This window comes from Mobula birostris, chromosome 3, assembly GCF_030028105.1.
Source record: "Mobula birostris isolate sMobBir1 chromosome 3, sMobBir1.hap1, whole genome shotgun sequence".
Taxonomy (NCBI): Eukaryota; Metazoa; Chordata; class Chondrichthyes; order Myliobatiformes; family Myliobatidae; genus Mobula; species Mobula birostris.
In genome coordinates, this window is record NC_092372.1 from 88871092 (window position 1) to 88892470 (window position 21379).

General features: G+C 35.5%; 1 protein-coding gene across 2 annotated transcripts in view; it reads right to left on the bottom strand.

The window, feature by feature from the left end:
* Nucleotides 1–4218: 4218 nt before the first annotated feature.
* LOC140195151 (cytoplasmic polyadenylation element-binding protein 2-like) overlaps nt 4219–21379 on the bottom strand; it is a 120437-nt gene continuing 103276 nt past the window's right edge. For both annotated transcript variants that reach the window (XM_072253011.1, XM_072253010.1), the window contains 6 exons: nt 18479–18655; nt 18291–18380; nt 15874–15992; nt 11675–11789; nt 9587–9768; nt 4219–8104 (listed from right to left, as the gene is read on the bottom strand). In XM_072253011.1, coding sequence (XP_072109112.1) covers nt 7877–8104; nt 9587–9768; nt 11675–11789; nt 15874–15992; nt 18291–18380; nt 18479–18655 — 911 coding nt within the window. In that variant the 3' untranslated portion in view covers nt 4219–7876. The remainder of the gene's footprint in view (nt 8105–9586; nt 9769–11674; nt 11790–15873; nt 15993–18290; nt 18381–18478; nt 18656–21379) is intronic.

Sequence of the window (21379 nt, forward strand, 5' to 3'; positions counted from 1 at the left end):
TCTGATCCCACCAACCAATTGATGCCCTGAAAATGACCAAGACAGTATTCTGCTTTTGTTTTTGTCTAGCTTCCTCTTCCAAAACAAAACAATGTTTGAATCAGATAAATATTTGCAACAGAGGAAGGGGCGGATCTATGCGAAAAGAGGAAAGTTGACTGGCATAAATACAAGCTCAATGGCCTATGTCAATTCATAAATTGCCTTAGCTCCTTGGGCTGGAGTTTTAAAATTCATTGAAAATCACAATAGAAAGATCTGATTATTGTCATAAGCTTAACCATTAGCAACACAACTGGCTTCTTAAATGTTTTTCTTAGAATTTGAAAATAAAACATGTTTATTTGCTAGTAAACCTTAAAGAACAATTAGGATATACATTTGGTGGATCCTGTAACCATCTGATCCTGAACATATCAATTAGAGTTTTATGTGGAATGGTGTGGGTTGTGCACTGGTTAGCCAATAATATTAATATCGAGGCATCATTTGATATCCAAATTATCTGTACACTTTCAGCAACATACAATATGATTAGACAGGTGAATCAAAAGGTATGTTTTAATGTGATTTCATCTTTATTTGAACTTTGTTGCTCCAAGTAGCACCAATACTGGATCTCCTATTAGGGAGCAAGACAGAGCAGATGACAAAAATGTGTACAGGGAAACACTTTAGATCTAGTGATCGTAATGCTACTAAGCTTCAAGATAATTTAAAAAATGTATCTGTATTTATTTCAGTTTCAGACACAGTCTATAGAAGTGAGGCAAAGCAGCAGTGAGGCCATGGATAGTATACAGACTAGAGGAGGTGGTGTTTGCTCTTTTAAGGCAAATTAGGGTGGACCCAGTGGGAGTCCAGTTCAGAAAATTGCAAGGGCCCAAGCTGAGATATTTAAAATGTTCTTAGCCATGGCTGAGATGCCAGAGGATCAGAGGATAGCTACTTTTGTTTCATTGTTTACGAAAAGCTCTAAGAATAAGTCAGGAAGTGATTGGCTGGTGAGCCTGACATCAGTGCTGGGTGAGTTATTGGAAGATATTCAAAGGAACCGGTTATAAAATATTTGGAATGACCAGGACAGATTAGGGATAGTCAACATGCATTTGTGCTTGATTGATTGTGTCTAACCAATTTTATACAGTTTTTATGAGGCAAGTTGATGAAGGCAAGGCTACATGTTGTCTACTTTGACCTCAGCAAGGCCTTTGTCAAGTCCCACATGGGAGGTTGGTCAAGAAGGTTCATTTGATTGGCATTCAAAATGAGGTAGTAAATTGGATTAAGCATTGGCTTCGCAGTAGATGATTCTCTCTGACTGGAAGCCTGTGACTGGTGGAGTGCCGCAGGGATCAGTGCTGGATTTGTTGTTGATTGTCATTTATATCAATGACCTGGAAGTTGCTGCAGTAAACTGGATCAGCAAATTTGTGATGACATGAATATTGGGGGTGTAGTGGGAAGCGAGGAAGACTATCAAAGCTTGCAGGGGGATCTGGACTGGCTGGAAAAATGGCAGATAGAATTTAATAAAGACAAGTGAGAAATGTTGCACTTTGGGAGGCCACCCAGATTAAGCCTTGCACGGTGAATGGTAGGACACAGAGTGTAGTAGAACAGAGGGATCTGGGAATACAGATCTATAATTCCTTAAAAGTGACATCACAGGTAGATAGGGCCATAAAAAAAGCTTTTGGCACATTGATCTTCATAAATCAAAGTATTCACCGTAGAAGTTGTGATTTTATGTTGACGTTCTATCAAGACGTTATCTGCCACCTACCTACAGTACAGATATCAGTAAGAGTGAAAGAGTACAAAGAAAATTTACAAGGATGTTGCCAGAATTTGAGGAGCTGAGTTCTTAGGAAAGGTTGAAATTTTATTCCCTAAAGTATGGAGAATGAGGGGAGGCTTCGTAGAGGTGTATTAAAATTATGAGGGGTATAGATAGGGTAAATGCAAATAGGGTTTTTCCACTGAGGTTGGATGAGACTAGAACTAGAAATCATGGATCAAGAGTGAAAGGTGAAATGGTTAAGGGGAACTTCTTCACTCAAGAGAATGGTGAAAATGTGGCATGGGCTGCCAGCAGAATTGGTGGATGCAGGTTCAATTTTAACATGTATGAGAAATTTGGATAGGTACATGCATGGGGGTGTATGGAAGGCTATGGTCCAGGTTGATGGACTAGGCATGGACCATAGTTAATAGACTAGGCATAGTTCAGCATGGACTAGATGGGCAAAAGGGTCAATTTCTATGCTGTAGCATTAAATGACTCTAAAATTATGGTGAATGATAGGACTGGTCCTCACATTGAGATTCCAAATTGGAGAAAGGCCAACTTTGATGGTATCAGAAAAGATCTGGCAAGCGTGGATCGGGGAAGGTTGTTTTCAGGCAAAGGTTATCTTGGTAAATGGGAGGCCTTCAAAAGTGACATTTTGAGAGTACAGTTTTGTATATTCCTGGTAAAAGACAAAGCAAGGCTAACAGGTTTAGGGAACCTTGATTCTTGAGATAGAGACCCTGATTAAGGAGGATGTTCCCAGCAGATACAAGTAGCAAAGAACAAATGAGGTTCTTGAAGTGTATATTAAATGCATGAGAACACTTGGGGAAATCAGGAGGGCTAAAAAGTATGCAAGTGGTTGCTCTAGAGGACAAGATGAAGAATTCCAAGGGCTTCTACGGATATATTAAGAGGATAGCCAGGGACAAAATTGGTCATCTGGAAGATCGGAGTTGTCATCTATGCAGGAAACAAATAGATATTTTGCATCTGTATTTACTTGGGAGTTGGACACAGTCTATAGAGGTGAGACAAAAAGCAGTGAGGCCATTGACTGTATACAGATTACAGAGGAGGTGGTCTTGCTGTCTTGAGGAAAATTAGGATGGATAAATCCCCGGGACCTGACAAGGTGATATCTTGGACCTTGTAAGAGGCAAGTACAGAAATTGTAGGGGCCTTAGCAGAGGCATTTCAAACATCCTGAGCCATGGGGAGGTGCCGAAGGATTGGAGGATAGCTAATGTTCTTTTTAAGAAAGGCTCCAAGAATAAACTGGGAAATTATAGGCCAGTGAGCCTGATATCAGTAAAGGTCAAGTTATTGGAAGGTATTCTAAAGGACCAGATAAGAAATTATGATGTTGTGTGTGGTAGGCTGTGTCTAAGAAAACCTTAAGAGTTTTTTCAAGGAAGTTAACAGGAAAGTTGACGAAGGCAAGGCATTAGACATTGTCTACAGGATTTTAACAAGGCCTTTGACAAAGTCTCACATGGGAGGTTGGTCAATAAGGTTCAGTTGCTTGGCATTCAGCATCAGATAGTAAATTGGACTTGACATTGGCTTCATGGGAAAAGCCAAAGTGGTAGTAGATGATTACCTTGATGCCTAGCAATGTATATCCATTTAACCATCTGGACCTGATTGAATTAATGGTTTTTAAAGCAGTGAAGAACAATGTCTCATTCCTAATATGTTAAAAAATTAATCTCAATTTTCTTTGACTTAGTAAAATGTGATTACTTTCTGAAACAATTCTGTCAGTTCCAATATTATCATTAACTTGCTTTTATATACTCTCATGAACTTGTACATTGTTCCAATATCCTCCATAGAATGATATAAATGTTAGTTTTTCTTCACCTTTTGTTGCAACATTCAATTACTAAACAGAGTTTAAGTTATAAGAAATTAGATTTCAGATAATTAGCATTGAGTATTTTGCTTCCATCTCTCACCATTTTATCTCAAAAACTTGCTTGGCACAACATGCATCAAGATTGATGTAATAATATTAATTCTCTGCTTTGTAAAGTTTATATTCTTTAATCTTGAGACTTTTGTACAACCAAAGGTAACTTAGTTAATATGGTGGTTGCTTGGACAGAGCTTCAAATTATCTAGTTTATTGTAAACAATAACAAACTTCAATTTAATAATTACTCAAGACCTCTAAAACACTTGAATTATTAGTAGTGATATGGCCTATTTAGACAGGTACGAGTTTCTGTACCACTTTCTACCACTGTAGAGAAGGAACTATAATAACTGATAGAGTGAAAAGATGTGAGGCATGGTGTAATAGAGACACATTTTAGGAAAACAGACCTAAACTCCTACTCATGGGTCAGACAGTGAACTAATTTTCTAATTTCAAATAGGACAGCTGACAGATACATTTTTAGCATAGAGCAAACATGCAAATAGTTTAATGGTTTATTAATTCAGTCAACAGTTAATATTACAAATATTTAAAAATGACTTAATATAAATAGTTGGCAGCAAACCATTCCAGTACAGAATTATCACCAGTACAACAGACAGACTGGAGGAATTAGACATCAACAGAAGTATGCAAAAGAAACATAAAAGTTGAAAGTAAAATTAAATCAAGCTTGAGGTGATCTTGTGTCCAAAAAGCATGGGTTCTCCTTTATTTAAAAACCAAACAAAAATTACTAATCAACTTTCCCTATAAAGTACAAAAAGGAACAGAAATGGCAGAAGTTGATGGCTGTCTAATTTGCATATCAAAGAACCATTAGTTGCTAATTACAACCTAAACACTCCTGTAAACCACTGCTCTGAATCTATACACAAGCATTTAATTAGAATCTAGATACTTTAACAATATTACAAAGATTTAGCTCCAAAAATAATTCAACATAAAATAAACTTTAGGAATTAGCATCATAAAATTATATTTTCCACATAAAAATACAAAATAATATTAATGACACTGGCTGAATAAGAAAATCATTCCAAGTATCATGCTACCATTGAAAAAGTAGTCATATTTTTAAAGTAAAATAAAACAAAATAGGCAAATATGCATGAAAAGTATCTCCTTTTTTTTCTTTTTTTTTAGCAAAACACTATCCAAAATAACTACAATCATTTACATCAGTACAAAGATCTCTGGATTTAAAAATATTAGCATGACAAAGGGGTAAAATTCCTGACAGTAAAAAAATGACATTGTGGATAACTAGTCTGCAAATATGCAATGAAAAAAATAAATCTGCATTAAAAGGTTTACACTGTTATTCTTTTTCTTTTCTTACAAACATTAGAAACAGTATTGCACATCACAACACAGAGTCGAGGTTAATCAGCCTTCCAAAATGTGTTATATTCAAGTCTTTCAGCATCTTTGAGGAAAGGCCTCGCTTGGCCAGATGCAACAGGGGTTAAAATGTCAAGTGTTTCCCATAAAATATATTTGCTTATGTTTTCTTTGCAAAACACAGCATGATTTTAAAAAATTAATTTCTCTGCAGAGCCCTGCATCTGGGCAGAAATACATACATTCGGGGAACACAGTATGTGAACAAGCTTATTAGAATATAAAAATAATACAATCAAAACAAAATAATTACATTTCTACAAAAATAGTGAAATAAATATGATTTCTTTAAAAAAGATGCATTACAGTGTTTACCATTTTCTTCATGGCAATGCTGAATAATTCAGGTGCTACAGTGTCACGGGAAAGAAATGACAGCAGATGAAACAAAAATCATTCTACCACCACCCCACCCTTAAAAAGGATTCACTTAATATTTAAATTAAATTAATTTAACAAAATACATGGGTGATTATGCCTTTAGTTATTTTTCAGGAGCTGGGGATATTTCAAATTACTGCACTTACTTTCTGCAGAGCCCTCCTAAGGTTACCACATTAGTTTACAAATGTTTAGACCCTTCCAAATTTAGGAAGTAGAATGTATGGAAAAATAAAATTATCAATTTGTTAAATCATTTATTTGCTGAGTTAAATTATATATGCAGATCTTTTGATAATAAACATAGCAAAACTATTGATTTCTCTTCTAAATTCAGAAAAATTGAGGTATTGCAAAGGAGATGCCATCAGTCAAAAAGTGTGCCCTAAAACAGCCGACTGTTGGAAAAAATTCTCACCAAGATACAAAAGTAGTGCATAACAAATGCCAATATGGATGTCTGAAAAGGGAACAAATTTGGCAGAGAACAAATACTCCAAATAGCCTGGAGAACCATGGTAAGTAACAAATGGGAGCATTAGCCAATAAATAAATTAGTAAAAAAGCTATTCTTCAAAACAGCATAGACTTCAAACATTTTTAAAAGTTGCATCACAATCACTAAACAGCAGTTAGACAAACTACATACACGAAAGCACACTAGGAGACCACCAATGTTCAAGACCAACACCTTGCTTACATAAAAAGATTGTCCCTAAGGATTATATACGGTTGTTCTATACAGCAAAAGCTTGTAATGGCATGATCACCTTTTTCAAAATAAATAACTGACACCCGCATAACTTTCTGCAGCTCACTAATACATTTTTTTTTCCAACCTAGTGTGATTAAACTGCAGAGAAATTCAATGCTCTATGCCAAACCAGGTTAATTTAATACCATATTCATCTCCATTTTGACTTTAAAATGGTTAGGTTTATTAAATCATGTTTCTAATATGACAAAATCAGTACCATTTTACATTTTTGTGGGAGGGTTGGTAGGAGGAAAAGGACCTTAACAGTTTGGTGATTGTTTAGCAGTGTGCTGACCATCTTTGGTTTGTAGAGGAAGTCTGAGCTATTATACCAAAGAGTGTTATGAAAGGGGCAATGAAATCAAAGCTTTTCATTTTTTTCCCATTTAATATTTTGTTTAAAATTCCTAGCTAGCTACTTCTAGATTTCTACTTGGGACAACAATTTGCTGAACACTAAAACTAAATCCACATATTAACAAGATTGCACAAGGAAATACGAGATTACATCCAGTCTGCAGAAATCAAACTCCACAACCCACCAGGTCACGATAGTGGCTGCACTTCTACTCTAAAAGCTAGTTTGCATAATGTACACAAAGTGTAGCAGGAGGACATTGTCGTTACAGGAGTCACATTTATACATGCAAGTTAGGTTTTTTTTCCTTTTTTTTAAAAACTATTATTGTATCTTTCATGCTAACTAATTTTTCTGAATGTTTGCCAAATCTGACATTGCATTCATTGTTGTGAAGAACATGTATGAATATACTAAATATACTACTGCATGCAATAGGTGTACAAGTAAACATGCAGTTGTTTAAATTCACATTCTATACTGTGGCAGTCTAGGCCATTGCTGCCTGCATTTACTTCTTCCTTAATGCAGCTGTTATAATTATGTTTCTGATCCCATTTTGTTACTTTGAGTTCTGGCATTAAATATAACACTATATAGCAGCAAAGCTCCTAATGTAGCTCAAGAATAATACAAATGCTAAAATAGTTAAACCAGATCAATCTCGAGGTATTATTTCTTGCAAGTCAAAATGGAGAGCAAAAACGTAACCTATTTTTTTTTAAGTTTGTGTATACATTGCAAATAGCAACATTAAAAAATAAAATTTTGTGTGGCAGAAATCACTCATCTATAGCTAATCTCGCCTCCTACTATGTGCTACCTTTGGTAAAATTACTAGGGATAGGTCTTAGAGATGAAACTGAGCTTCCTGAAATAAGTGCATGCTCCACCCATTTAAGATAGCAGCAAACTGTGCGCCCCTAAGTGGCAACATTCTCACTAAGTTTATTTTATATAAAAAAATAACTTGAAAAAACTACAAAAAATCCTTTTTTTCTCAAAAACATGAAAGTACCTCAAAAAAGTTAGTAAAGCCTGAGATGCAGGGTTTTGGTGACAAACAGAGGCCTGTAGTGTATTAGCTGCTACATATGATGTATGCGTTGAGCTGGGGTAGGAGGCAGAGGAATGCACTTATTTCTCCTAACTAGTCATGGTTTCTTCTGCTTTTTAAACCTCATGCACTCTCCTTTTCTCATCCGTCATGATCCTTCAGGCGCCTGAATGTTACGTTCAGCTCCAGCGGAAGTGAACTTGTCGGGGACGGTCAGCTCCTTCCTTTACCAGTGGCTTATGGAATTCCCGCCCTGCACGAGAGTGGATGTTTGCCCAACAAAATTCACAGTAATACTGCAGGCAAGTGACATTGGCACAGAAAAATGGAGCAAACTTTCCACCACACCGGGCACCCTGGCATTCATCGCACATTTGATCATCTAGCACGTATGGCTTAACTTCCACCTGTTGGAATAAAATACAGTTTTATATTAACAGTTCTCCCATTAAGTCAGTACAAAACATCTTTCAACCTAGAGGACTCATATAGCATACAACTGAGAATAAGTAGTTCAAAGCAATTAGGTTTTGCAATTACTCCCCACTATCAAGTCATCATGAGATATTTTATTCCATTTTTCTTAATCATTCCAGTAACACATTAAAGCTTAGGGTGTTTCAGCTGCATCAGTATTTCTGCCCAACCAGTCCCCTAACCCTCAACTAATCATTCAAGAACACGAGCGATGCGTATGCATTGTGCAACTGTGTACACTCACGAAGTACACCCATTTACATTCTTGTAAAAGTGGCTCATTTAAAAGTTCTATTGTTTGGCAATAGATGTTCAGAGATGTGTTCCAATCCTCCACACAATCTCTATCATTTTACTAATCACTTTGATTATTTTCATTTCTGTGCATGACATATTTAATGAGTCCCCTATATAAAATTCAATGCCTTTTTGGACCTTCACCACTTCCAAGATTCTACCATTTATGCAACAGTTCCTATCCTTTTTAGTTGAATATGACTGACGTCACTTTTACCTGTGTTGAAATCCATTTGCTATACTTTGATTGCAAGCCACATCTATTACTCTGTGTATTTTCATGCTTGCAACATCCATGTTTTATCACCGCAATGTGGAACTTAGTATTTCAGCTCTTAAAACTGTTTATAAAGATGGTGAGCAGTTCCAGCCCAAATACATAACTTTTCAAGCCAATAGTAATGACATCCTGCCAATCTATGTGCTGCAATGTCAACATCCCCAGCTTGTCCTATAGCGTAGTTCAGAATTTTTTTTAAAACTTTCAGTAATTCTATGACCTTTAACCCTGGCTAAGTCACCCAAGGAACTCTTCCCTATTGCCTTCCAGGACTTCAAATAAATGACCCATATTTTAATGTATGATTTGACAAGAGGCTATTAGCTTAAAATTACAGATTTAGCCTATCTAACAGCTGTGCACATAAATTCAAAGGAGTGCCCACCTAACATATTCTCCATGGAAGTTACAGTATGCTAATCCACAAAAGTATCCAAGTGTATCGTAATTGTAGTTTCTTTCTCTATTACCCTATCCTTATCTAATACGTAGAGTGCAGCCTTTCCAGAGAAAGATGTTTGGAGGCAAAGCTGCAAAAATATACAAGTTTCCTTGATCTAAGATCTACACAATAAAAACTACATTTAGAAACCTTTGTTCAAGGGCCATTGTCTTCAACTTTTTGCCCACTTATACCAAGCGATTCATGCTACATTCTCTGCACGTAGTTTCACAAAGGTACCATTATTTTGTTTAGTTAAGTCACTCAATTTAATGTGCATTTCTTTTTGCAGTTTGCTGTAGCTGGAGGTTTTAGCTGTTGAATTTTACAGCTCTTCTAAAATCAAATTTAAATGAGCAATTAAGTGTGTCAAGTTCTAAAGATACCACTTACCCGTTTATCTATATCTCCATGCTGCAGCTGAACAAATCGAGCACTGATGGCAGCTATATAGCTCTGCTGATTTGAAAAAGCAACACGCCCTGCACCTTTAGGGTACTTCAGCTCTGGGTCAGTATCAATTCCTGCATAACATACTCCACCATAAAGGCGATCCATTATCATCGCTAGTTCCACTAAAAGAAAGTACAGAAGCCTTTAATACTGGAATTTACTGAAATGAATGAATCATATAAGAAAGCAATTTTATAAAAAATATCTTCCGTTGAGCCTACTAGTAGTGTAAAATGCCTGATTGTTTTGCTGATGGTAGTTTATTAATAAACTCCCCCACGATCCTGCTTTTTGATTGGTTTCATTTTCAGCATCTGAACTTTTTGCCAAAACCACACACTGGTATTGGAATGATGCATGATAAAAAATAATATAAAAAATCAAAATTAAAGGACTGATATTGACAATGACAGAGGTGATTTCAGAGAAAGCAATAATCCTCAAGACAACATAGACTTAAGGTTAAGGGAGGAACACTTCAGGAGGGTTTAAAGAAGCATTTTATTCACCCAAATGGGGATGAGAATCAGGAATTAATCAGGAACTGCTGGCGTGGGTGGTGGATTTTGCATCTGAACAAATAATTGAAGCACCAAAGAATAGAAGATTAAGATCTAACAGTTGGTTGATAGGAGCGTGGGGGTTTGGGTAATTGATGATCCCATAAGTTCTGTTTCAGTGGTGTCAGACTCTATCGCAGTGTACTTGTATTGTCAACTATTTTGAAGGAGGTAATCTAGAATGTAATATAAACAAAAATAATCTTCAATGTTATGCTTTTTTAATTCTATTTTACAACATCTGGCATTTTACATCCCTATCACTCCTAGATTATAACATTAATTAGTACAATTCTGCAATCAAAAGGGGAATAAATACACTTCAGAAATGCACTCTGTTGCCAGTATATACACTGCTCAAGAGTATATACTATACAGACAAACTTTGCTCAGTTTCATGTCAAATATCAGCAACTTACGTTGAATGTGCTTTTAACATTTAAATATTCAGATTTGCATAGGATTTAATGGAAAAGATGGATGAAAATTAAAGGGGGAAATATTTGCAGGTTTCTCAAAAACCTTCAACAAAACAGGCTTCAGAGGATGAGCTGAAAGTAGAAAGGTAGAGGCATTTTGTAATGCAAGACTTAGATAACTGAAGTCATGATGCTCAGCAATTGGGTTAAAGAGAGTGAATGTATAGAATCAGAAAAAAGATGCAAAACTAATGACAACTGAATATAATACTGTGACAAGAGTAAAAAAAAAAAACAAATTCTCGATGGAACAGGCTCAAAACAGAGGCAGCAGAGTGATTAAAGGCATTTGTAGTGGGTAGTATTTAACATCACCAAAGATACACAAGGCAGTTCTATATATATGGATAATATTGCCCAGCAACAACACATAAATATGAAGCTAATATGAGTTGAAGAATGGTTCACAAAGAGACTCTCAAAAGTGATGTAAGATAGCAGAAGACATTGCTAAAGATTCTTAGACTTAAGGAACCTGAAGAATCATACAATAACTGTCCCATGAACTGAAGAATCAGAAGATAGTGTGATTAACTATGTTAACATCTTCAGAGATTGAGGACAATGAAGAAAAATATAGCATTAGCACAATGGCAGCATACATTAGTAATTTTGAGTAGGCCATTTCCATTTGTATGGATAGGACAGAAAGCATAGAAGGGCTCAAAAAGTGTTACAACTGATATTGACTATTCAAAGAAACAATAAAGGAATTTAGGAAAAGAGAGATTGTTTGCAAGGATGGAAGAATATTATTTTTAGAAAAAAAATCAGAATATGACAATTATTTTGAAAGCAAAGAGACAGTCACCAGAAAAGTAATCATTTTCAACTAGATAGAATATGAGTTAACATGAGTCAGCAATGGAAGATATTTCAGGTTAAGGTAAATTTAATATGCAAGTGATTTACAGTAATCATGTTTAAATGTACTATTAAGCAATATGCAGAATTTGTTTTTCAAATGCTTTACAATATTTTTCTTTTACCAGCTCTCAGAGGACGAGGAACCCCTCCGACAAAAATGGTTTTGCGAGGATCAAGTGGCTGTGAACCATCCATTACAAAGTCGCTATCACTTAGATTCCACGGCCGAATCTGGACCTATTTGAAGAATAACAATGTTCAGTTTGTCCAGCTATTACCACACACAAAAAAAATCTTTGCTCAGAGAAATGTAACTGGCATTGTTCAACCTCTATGAATCATCAATAAAAAAAAAAAAAATAATCAAAATCAATTGGATTTTCCAAGGACGTTTTGGTGAAATGGTCAGTGCTTATTGACAATACCATATATAACTAACAAATTCTTCATTTTCACACATGGAATCACTCTCAGTGATTCACCACTGGGCAGCTGACTGTATTACAATGCTGAAGGTCCATGGGAGTGCGACTCCATTTAACACTTGGTGGGGAAGATACACTTGTGGACAGTGGTAGCTCAGGGAAAGCTAGCCCACTGATTTCAGTGGAAGGGCTGAAAGGCTGGCTGTGATGGACAGGCAAGTATGTGGTCTCTTAGCTAAAATGCATGTTAAAATATTGATGAATGTGTTTCAAGACATTAATTTATCTTTAATTATCTAAGAAATTATCATCTTTTCATGAACGTTTAAAAGCATTCATTCCGAAGACCAAACTGGTTTCTATCAAAAATCATCTTCCCCTTTTTAATATACGGCACTTATTTAATATCTTATATTTACCCTCAACTGGGTTTCCTAAATGTGTTATTTCTCTCGATGCGGAGAAAGCGCTTGATCGTGTCGAGTGGAATTACCTTTTTGTGGTTTTAGAAAAATTTGATTTTGGACAAAGTTTTATTACATGGATTAAATTGGTATATTCATGTCCGACTGCTTCTGTCTTAACTAATTCTCAGCTATCCCAGTCTTTCAGTCTTAAACGTGGCACTTGTCAAGTTTGCCCTCTAAGTCCCTTGCCATTGCGCTTCGTAGTTGTGCTGAAGTGATGGGGATTTGGAGGGGAGGTTTTGAGCATAAAGTTTCCCTTCATGCTGATGATCTTTTACTTTTTATATCAAACCCGACCACCTCCTTACCCTCAATGTTTTCACTTCTTAATAAATTTAGTCAACTCGCTGGTTATAAGCTTACTTTACATAAGAGTGAACTCTTTCCAATCAATAGAGAAACACAAACTTTAGTATTTCAGCACCTCCCTTTTAAAGTAGTTAATAATCAATTCATTTATCTTGGCATTACAGTAACAAGGAACTTCAAGAATCTTTTTCGTGAAAATTTTACCAATCTCCTAAACTCTACAAAAGAGAGTTTGACACAGTGGTCACCCTTGTCTACGTCTCTCATAGGTCGTATTAATGTTACTAAAATGTATACCCTTCCTAAATTTTTGTATTTATTTCAGTCTCTACCAATTTTTATTTCTAAAGCATTTTTCGATGGGTTAGATTCCATTATTTCATCTTATCTCTGGCAGGGAAAACGTCCTAGACTTAACAAAGCTCATCTTCAAAAATCTAAAAAGGAAGGTGGTATGGCCTTGCCTAATTTTCATTTATATTACTGGGCAGCCAAAATTCATTGTCTTAATTTTTGGTCTTTCTTTCATAAGTCTGACTGTCCAAAATGGGTGGCAATGGAGTTGAATGCTACTGAGGATCTTTCAATTCCTGCACTTCTCGGTTCCGCACTTCGTTGTCATTTACCTAGACTTATTGCTAATCCTCTTATTAGACATACTTTAAGAATATGGGCTCAGTTCAGAAAATTTAATGGTCTTCATGGTTTTTCTCTTTCTAGCCCTACTTTACACAATCACCTTTTCCTACCTTCTATGCAGGATTCAACATTTCACGACTGGCATAGAAAGGGTATTAGGCGTTTTGAAGATCTTTTCATAGGTAATCGTCTTGCAACTTTTCAACAACCGTCTGTAAAGTTTAACCTACCTAATACTCATTTCTTTAGATATCTTCAAATTCGACATTTCATTAACCCTTTGATATCAAACATCCCTGAGATGACTGAGAGAAATGTTTTGGATTTGTTTCTATGTACCAACCCACCGGGTAAAGGTTTAATATCGGCTATCCACTACATAATGTACTGGGTGGGCACAGGAGTACATTCAGCCAGAGACTTATTCCTCCGAAATGCAACACAGACCGTCATAGGAAGTCATTCCTGCCTGTGGCCATCAAACTTTACAACTCCTCCCTTGGAGGGTCAGACACCCTGAGCCAATAGGCTGGTCCTGGACTTATTTCATAATTTACTGGCATAATTTATATATTACTATTTAATTATTTATTACTATTTTTTATTACTATTCTATTACTATTTATTATTTCCATGACTATTACTATTCACTATTTACTAATAGTAATATTACTATTATTTATGGTGCAACTGTAATGAAAACCAATTTCCCCCGGGATCAATAAAGTATGACTATGACTATTCAGGATAAGATAGTGATTTTGAGGTGTGCTCCTTTCGATAAAATTAGAACTGCCTGGGAACAAGATCTAAATATGTCTTTATCTGATGCGGTTTGGGACTTAAGTCTTAAGTCAGTTAACTCAACCCCTCTATGTGCTCGCCATTGCCTTTTGCAGTTTAAGGTTGTACACAGGGCTCATATGTCTAAAACTAAATTATCGCGGTTTTATCCTGACATTAGTCCTGTCTGTGATAAGTGTAAAGGGGCTGAGGCTTCCCTTATTCATATGTACTGGGCCTGTCCTAGTCTAGGAAAATTCTGGAGAGAAGTTTTTTTAACCATATCTATATTCTTAACTGTCATTTAGAACCTAGCCCTCTGGTTGCTCTTTTTGACACCTTGGGTGAAGTAAATATGCACTTGAGTACGACTAAATGCCGAACATTATCTTTTGCCTCTCTTTTGGCTAGATGTTTGGTTCTTCTTAGGTGGAAAGATGCTGCCCCACCCACTCATGCTCAATGGCTTAATGATATTATGGCCTGTTTAGACCTCAAAGATTACTTATTCACTTCTTAACTTGGACATAAAGTCTCATAAAGTGTGGGGACATTTTCTTGAATATTTTCACAGCGCTTCTTTAGGGTACCTTTATCCTTTTTTTTTTAAGCATGCTACAATCCCTTACTTTCAGCTTTTTTTTCTTGAAAGTTATACGGTTTTTTGTTATGAATTATACTATACTTTTGGTAGTTAGCATTGTTTTTTTATATATATATTTACAGTTCTCTGGGGTTGAATGTTCTGATTGGATTTTTTTTATATATGTAAAGTGGCTGGCCTGGGTTTTTCTTTTTTTTCCCCAGTGGGAGGTTGGGGTAGATATTAATTTTACATAATTCTCTTTTGGGTGCTTTTTTTTTCTTACTGTTATGAACTATACATTGGATTTGCTTGTTTTGCACTGTATAAATTTCGATTTTGTTGCTGGGTTCCTTGTAGTTTCACTGTGGAAATGTATAAAAAAATTTAAAAAATGCATTCAGTTACAGTTTTGGTTATGATATTTTTTGTTTTGAAGCTCATAGGATTGGTCACATTCACCTGTGACTTCCAAATGGCAGGATTGCTTCAGGGAAATGTGCATTCCCAGCCAAACAGTTCATTCATACAAATCAACCATTTGGGATAAATGCACTAAAATAAGCTCTTGTTAGGGGTATTATTGTTAAATAGTAAAAATCTTGTTACTATTAATAACAGCTTTTGATGTATATAGTACAAAAGAATAACTCTAAAAACATTCTTATTCTTAAACACCAATATTAGAATTGGAACAGCCACAATTACTTTTCTATAAAAATGAACAAAACTAGTCTTTGAAAAAAAAATGAGTAATTTTCATTGGCAAGTCTGAGCAATTAAAAAGCCTTGCTAGTCAATAATTCTAAATAGAAAAATGTGGTAAAAAATTATGTTGGAGAAGGTAAATTATGTTGAAGATAATTAGTTTGACAGACAAGGCAACACTTACAACAATGAGGCATTAAGCAATTTGTTTTTTGTTTATTTCAAGTTTAATCAGGGTACATTACATTTAACTAGAAGCAAACTTATTGTCACCAAATTTGCAAAAATATAATTAGGCCATCCTGCACAAGGACAAAATTATACAGAAACCCATTTGCCAAATGCTTAATTTACAGTACTATTTTCAGATGTACTGCTATTGTCTACAAACATATTTATAAATTTACCGGTTTGTCCTTGATGGTAGGACTTGAGACACAAAGATAGAGTTTGCTATCCTCTTCAATGCATGCATCAATTAAAGCCTGGACAGAACTCTCCTCCTGAAATAGGAGAAATGCATAACCTGCAACAGTAAAATACACTGTAGATTAGCAAGCAAATTCACTGCACGTCTTTGATTGCATTTCAAAAGACAGTAATTGTTGGGGACATTGGCAAAAATATGTACCTGCATTGAGCATAAATACATTAATTTTGCTTCCATATTATACAAACGTTACTTCAGAATTGTGTGCTATTTTAAAGAAGTTTCCCAAAACATCATGTGTGATTTCCATATGGGACCCAGTGGTAGGCACCATTAAACAGTAGAAGGAATTAATACTGTGAAGAGATTTTATTCTCTTTTGTACCAGACAGCACTGAGGTAGCACAAAACTAAATGGAACTATGCTGTAAAGTTAAGGTACATCTAAAGGACAAAACACATTCTGTGGTTATGTTTCAGATTCTGCATTCTAGACTCACTCCTTTCACAATGAGCTTATATGGGCAACCATTTAAAATAGTTTAGCAGTTGTAATGACTGCAATGTAATCTCTTTATGATAAAAAGGTTAAGCATTATGGCTTTAAGAAAAATAACCCTGTTCCATTTTTAAGCTTGGAAACTATAGTTGGATTAACCATTGAAGACTGGATGATGAAAATGCTTTTATTACCTCTAATATGTAATTGAAAATTCAAAGTCTTCAAATCCCTGAGAGCATCAGATTTTTGTTACTTCCTTCAATCCCACAACCATCAGAACCCTGCATACCTTCTTTCATGGTCTCCTATGCACCCTCGACTTCCTTCACCCCACATATGGTAATTGTATCAGTAAATTTCCTATAACTGATGGCCAGACAAACTAAGGATAGTATTTTTTTTGGTGAGATACAAATGGGAAAGGAGACTGGGATAAGAAGTGAAGAGACCAGGTAGACCTTCCACTTTCAGTGACTAAACCAGACTGAGATAAAGCAAATTCAGGCTCAAGGGAATGTGCAAATTGAAAGTTCACTCCAGACTAAATGTGGAATTGCAGATTCAGTAATTGTAGACTGAAAGCTACAATCATATAAATTTTGCTATAGCATTCAACAAAAATCCTTCCAACTCTCATTATCTAATTCTCTGATGACTCAGCAATAGTTGGGTGTATAAAGGGAGGATGAATACAGGGCTCTGGTAGAGGACGTTGTCAAATGGTGCAAGCCAAATCATCTGCAGCTCAACCACCTTAGTAAGACAAAGGAGATGGTGATGGACTTAAGGAAGACTAAGCATGCATTGCTCTCTGTTACTATTGATGGTGAGGCCGTGGATGTGGTGAGGGCCTAAAAGTACCTGGGGGTGCACCTGCATGAGAGACTTGAATGGAGCATCAAAGAGGCTGTGTACAAGAAGGACCAGAGTTGCCTCTACTTTCTGAGGGGACTAAGATCCTTTGGAGCACGAGGCCTCTCCTTCACATGTTCTACCAGTCTGTTGTCACCAGTACAATCTTCTATGCAGTGGTGTGCTGGGGCAAAGGCATCAACACGGGTGATGCCAGCAGGCTCAATAAACTGATTACAAAGGCTGGCTCTGTTATAGGAGTCAAACTGGATGTTCTGGAGACTGTCGTAGAACAAAGGACCCAATGGAAAATCCTGGCAAATCTGGACAACGTTTCTCACCCTCTGCATGCGACCTTCGCTGAACAGAGGAGCACTTTTAGTAACAGACTAAGACAACTGTGCTGCTCCAAAGGACGCTATATGAGGTCATTCTTACTGTTGGCCATTAGGGTCTATAATGAGTCAAATTATAGCTGGGGAAGTGATGACCCCTCCTGTTAGAGGCAACTTATTTTTTATTCTTTCTACTTCTCTTCTAATATTTATATCTGTGTACTGTGACACTGTAATTTCCTTTGGGATCAATAAAGTATCTATCATTGCAAATTTGCAATGTTTGACTCTATAAATACTTTAATTAAAAATAAATTCATGTATCATTTAAATAGCTTGGACAGAAAAGCTATAATGAGGCAATAAGCTGAATTTAAACCTCAAAAAATGACTGCAGTAATGTTTTCTACAGAACTAATAAGCAATGAAGTAAACATCCTAGCCCTTTTTCTGTGCTTTATCTTATCTCTCTTCATCCCAAACACAATTGGAAACCATTTATCTTGGTCACTTTCCATTTGTAGTACTTGCCCTCAGAGATTTGGCCTTGCACATGGGTTACCAATGACTGGGGACTTCACAGAAAGAAAATTTTAAAAAGGAGCATGCTTTATATCAGCAAAACATATTGCCTTGACCTCATAATAACTTCGTGGAGCTCATCCAGAGTCTATAAATTCACTCATGATTAGATAACTACCGTACCTTTTGGTGGAAAATAGGATTTGCTTTCAGCCTTATGTGGCCAGTCGACAACCAAAGGTCCAAAACGGCGAAAACTGGCTGTAATTTCATCTGTAAATGCAGATTTTGACAATGTATACAATCTCCACAAAGAAGGTCTGTATAAAATTGAAGGAGGAACGTCACAAAAATTTCACAATGAGCATTACCTTCATCGATGTCAGGTGGAAGGCCACCAACAAATACTTTTCGTGAGTATCGTTCAATTCTTTCTCCATTCTGGTGAGATGAGCAGCAATTAACAGAATTCAAAACACCAGGGACAGTCTGGTCACCATGTCCATCATCAAGAAAACCATCTTCTATAGGGAACAATGAGGAACGGCCTGAAAAGAAAAAGCAATTTTGAAAGAGTTCAGCTCTAACAAAATAAGGGTAACATTTTGAAATTTCAGCTAAACATTCATATCTCTATTTTTATATATAAAATAACACCGTTTAAAGTTTAACAAGTAGAATTAAAAAATTTCAACTTGCTTATTAGTTCAACTAGTTTATAATATTATTCAAGTGTTCATTTCCCCAGAGCTTCAAAGATTCACAGGATTTCTGAAACTATCTTTGAAGAAAACGTTTGCCAAAGGGGGGGAAAAACATCTATAAATGTGTTATTGCATCTATCTTAATTAAACAAAGCAAATTATTTCTTAAACTAGACGGTTGATGTATTATCACTCATGGATAAATGTATTGATGGAAGGTATCTCTTTGATCAGTCAGTGAATAAAACATCAGCAGTTTCTCTCTACAGACATAGCATTTGTAACACTTCATTTATCAGAAATATTTCCAGTACCTGCAGTACTTTGAATTTATGATGCCAATAACTGTATTGCCATTATGGATGACTGCAAAGATTGTTCATTTCAAGACAAAGATTCATATCTTCCCATTTCTGTGTTGCTTTGATTTTTACTGCAGCAGCACTTTTCTCCACACTCCTCACATCCCTGACTCCCCTAATATCTAGAAACACATTAATCTCAGTCTTAAATGTACACAGCAGCTGAGTCTTCACAATCCTTCTGGACAAAGAACACCAAATTAACACTCATGGAAAGTACCCCCTAGACCCATAGCTTCTATGACCAAAACAAAACATAAAAGAACAACATAACCTTCAGGTTTTCCTAAGCCCCATACCAGCATAACTCTGAAACACATTATTCTTCCTAGCCTAAACCTTGGAATTCCTGATCCACAGCATCGTAGGAGCACCTTACATTTTAAAAATTAATACATAAAAATACTTTAGAATTTTAAAATAGATTTATTACATGTTTTACTGATTATTTTAAAATTGATGCTGATCTAGTTCATTCTTCTCTTTCAGATAATAACTAGGAATTTGAATTTTTCAGTTATATGGGATAAACTTTTCTGCCAGGCAAAACTTGCCATGTGCAGTACAGTCAGAGGATGCAAGTTGGACTGCTTGCTGAACTTGTAATATTAGTAAATGCAAGTATAAACAAGGTCACTTCACAAAAGTCAGAATATAAAATGCATTATATAGTTTGTATTAAAGATTACATTCAAGTAATCAGGAATAGAGTCAGAAGTTTGAGCAACTGACAAATCAGAAACTGAAACTGAGTCACATATCCCCATGCCTATCTTAATAAATATAATATCTGCATGAGGTACATACGGGTTTAATAATGCCAAATGAGTTTAAGCAAAGGTGAAATTACTGAAATATGTTTTCTGCAGAAGTTTAAAACCTCTAAGAATGGTAGAACCACAAATGTAATGTTCAAACATAAATGTCAGTGGAAATGTAAAAAGATTATTGATCAGGTAATTGCTCCTGTTACCCTGCTTTAACTTTTAGTTAATGCTAGTATTGATTCTCATGAATTTCTATTCCCTTTAACATCTTTTGTTTTGCAGGGGAAAAATGACCCAGGACAAGAGGAATAAAGTTAAAGCAAACAATGAGAAAATGTTCATATGTAATGTGAAAAGAAACAAGTAATAATGGACTTTTATTGCAAGCCAAAAGAATATATAAATTAGAATATATCTTACCAAACCGAAAAGTGTGAATTTAATTATGTGTTGCATGCTCCATAAGCACTTAAAATGTTAAATAATTTTTATTTTAGTCTGAACAAAGAGAATGCCACTTTTATTTGTGAAGGAAATATCGACTTATTAAGTGTTGAAATCAGTTTTACTGTTATACAAATCAAAGGTTACAAAACTGCAATGAAAATTCTACAGTTACATTTGATTTAGGTAAAGCATACATGACAAATAAAGCCAAAGTAACCATTCACACTGAAACTGTGAAAACCTCTATTGATGGTATTGTAGAGACTGAATGAAGAATTACTGAACATGCTTTTTCAGCTTATACAGTTAATACTAATTGTGGTTTTATTTTAGAAAATACACAAGAACTTTGATTCTTTTTATACATGATTAGTAATGTGTGTGCCAATGTGTAAATACAGAATTCTTCACCTAGTTAAAAAAGCAACCACATTTATTCCTCATGTGTTACTTCTGTACAACCATTAACCATGAGTTAAAGAAATCCTAAGTATATTTTAAACAAAATTTTAATTATACTATGTAGCATTTGAAGAGCAAAGGTGACTGTCTCCTCTAAAGGTTCTCATACTATATTCTCCACTGTCAATTTGGTGCCCAAATCAGCAGTTATTCTCCAAATTAAGAAAATGCCCAAGGTAGAATCCATTTTGAAGCATGTGAACACCAAGACACTATTCGTACTCTTAATTGCTAATCTTTAACAACTAAATGGCAGAGAAATTAATCATGTTGGAAGAGAAGGGAGTGCTTACTAAGTACATGATTTAAAGGAATTCATGTCTACAACTTAAAATTGGACAAAAGGAACTTGAGGTTTTGCAAGTAAATTCCAGGACAGAGAAGAAACAATTATAAAGTATTGTATACTCTCATCAGTAATTTAATTAAGCAAATATTACAGAAAGCTTTTAATAATATGATCAAAACAGAAAAGGACACTTTTCATTCAGTCATTATAAGTTATAGTCCACTCACCCCACCCCTACCCT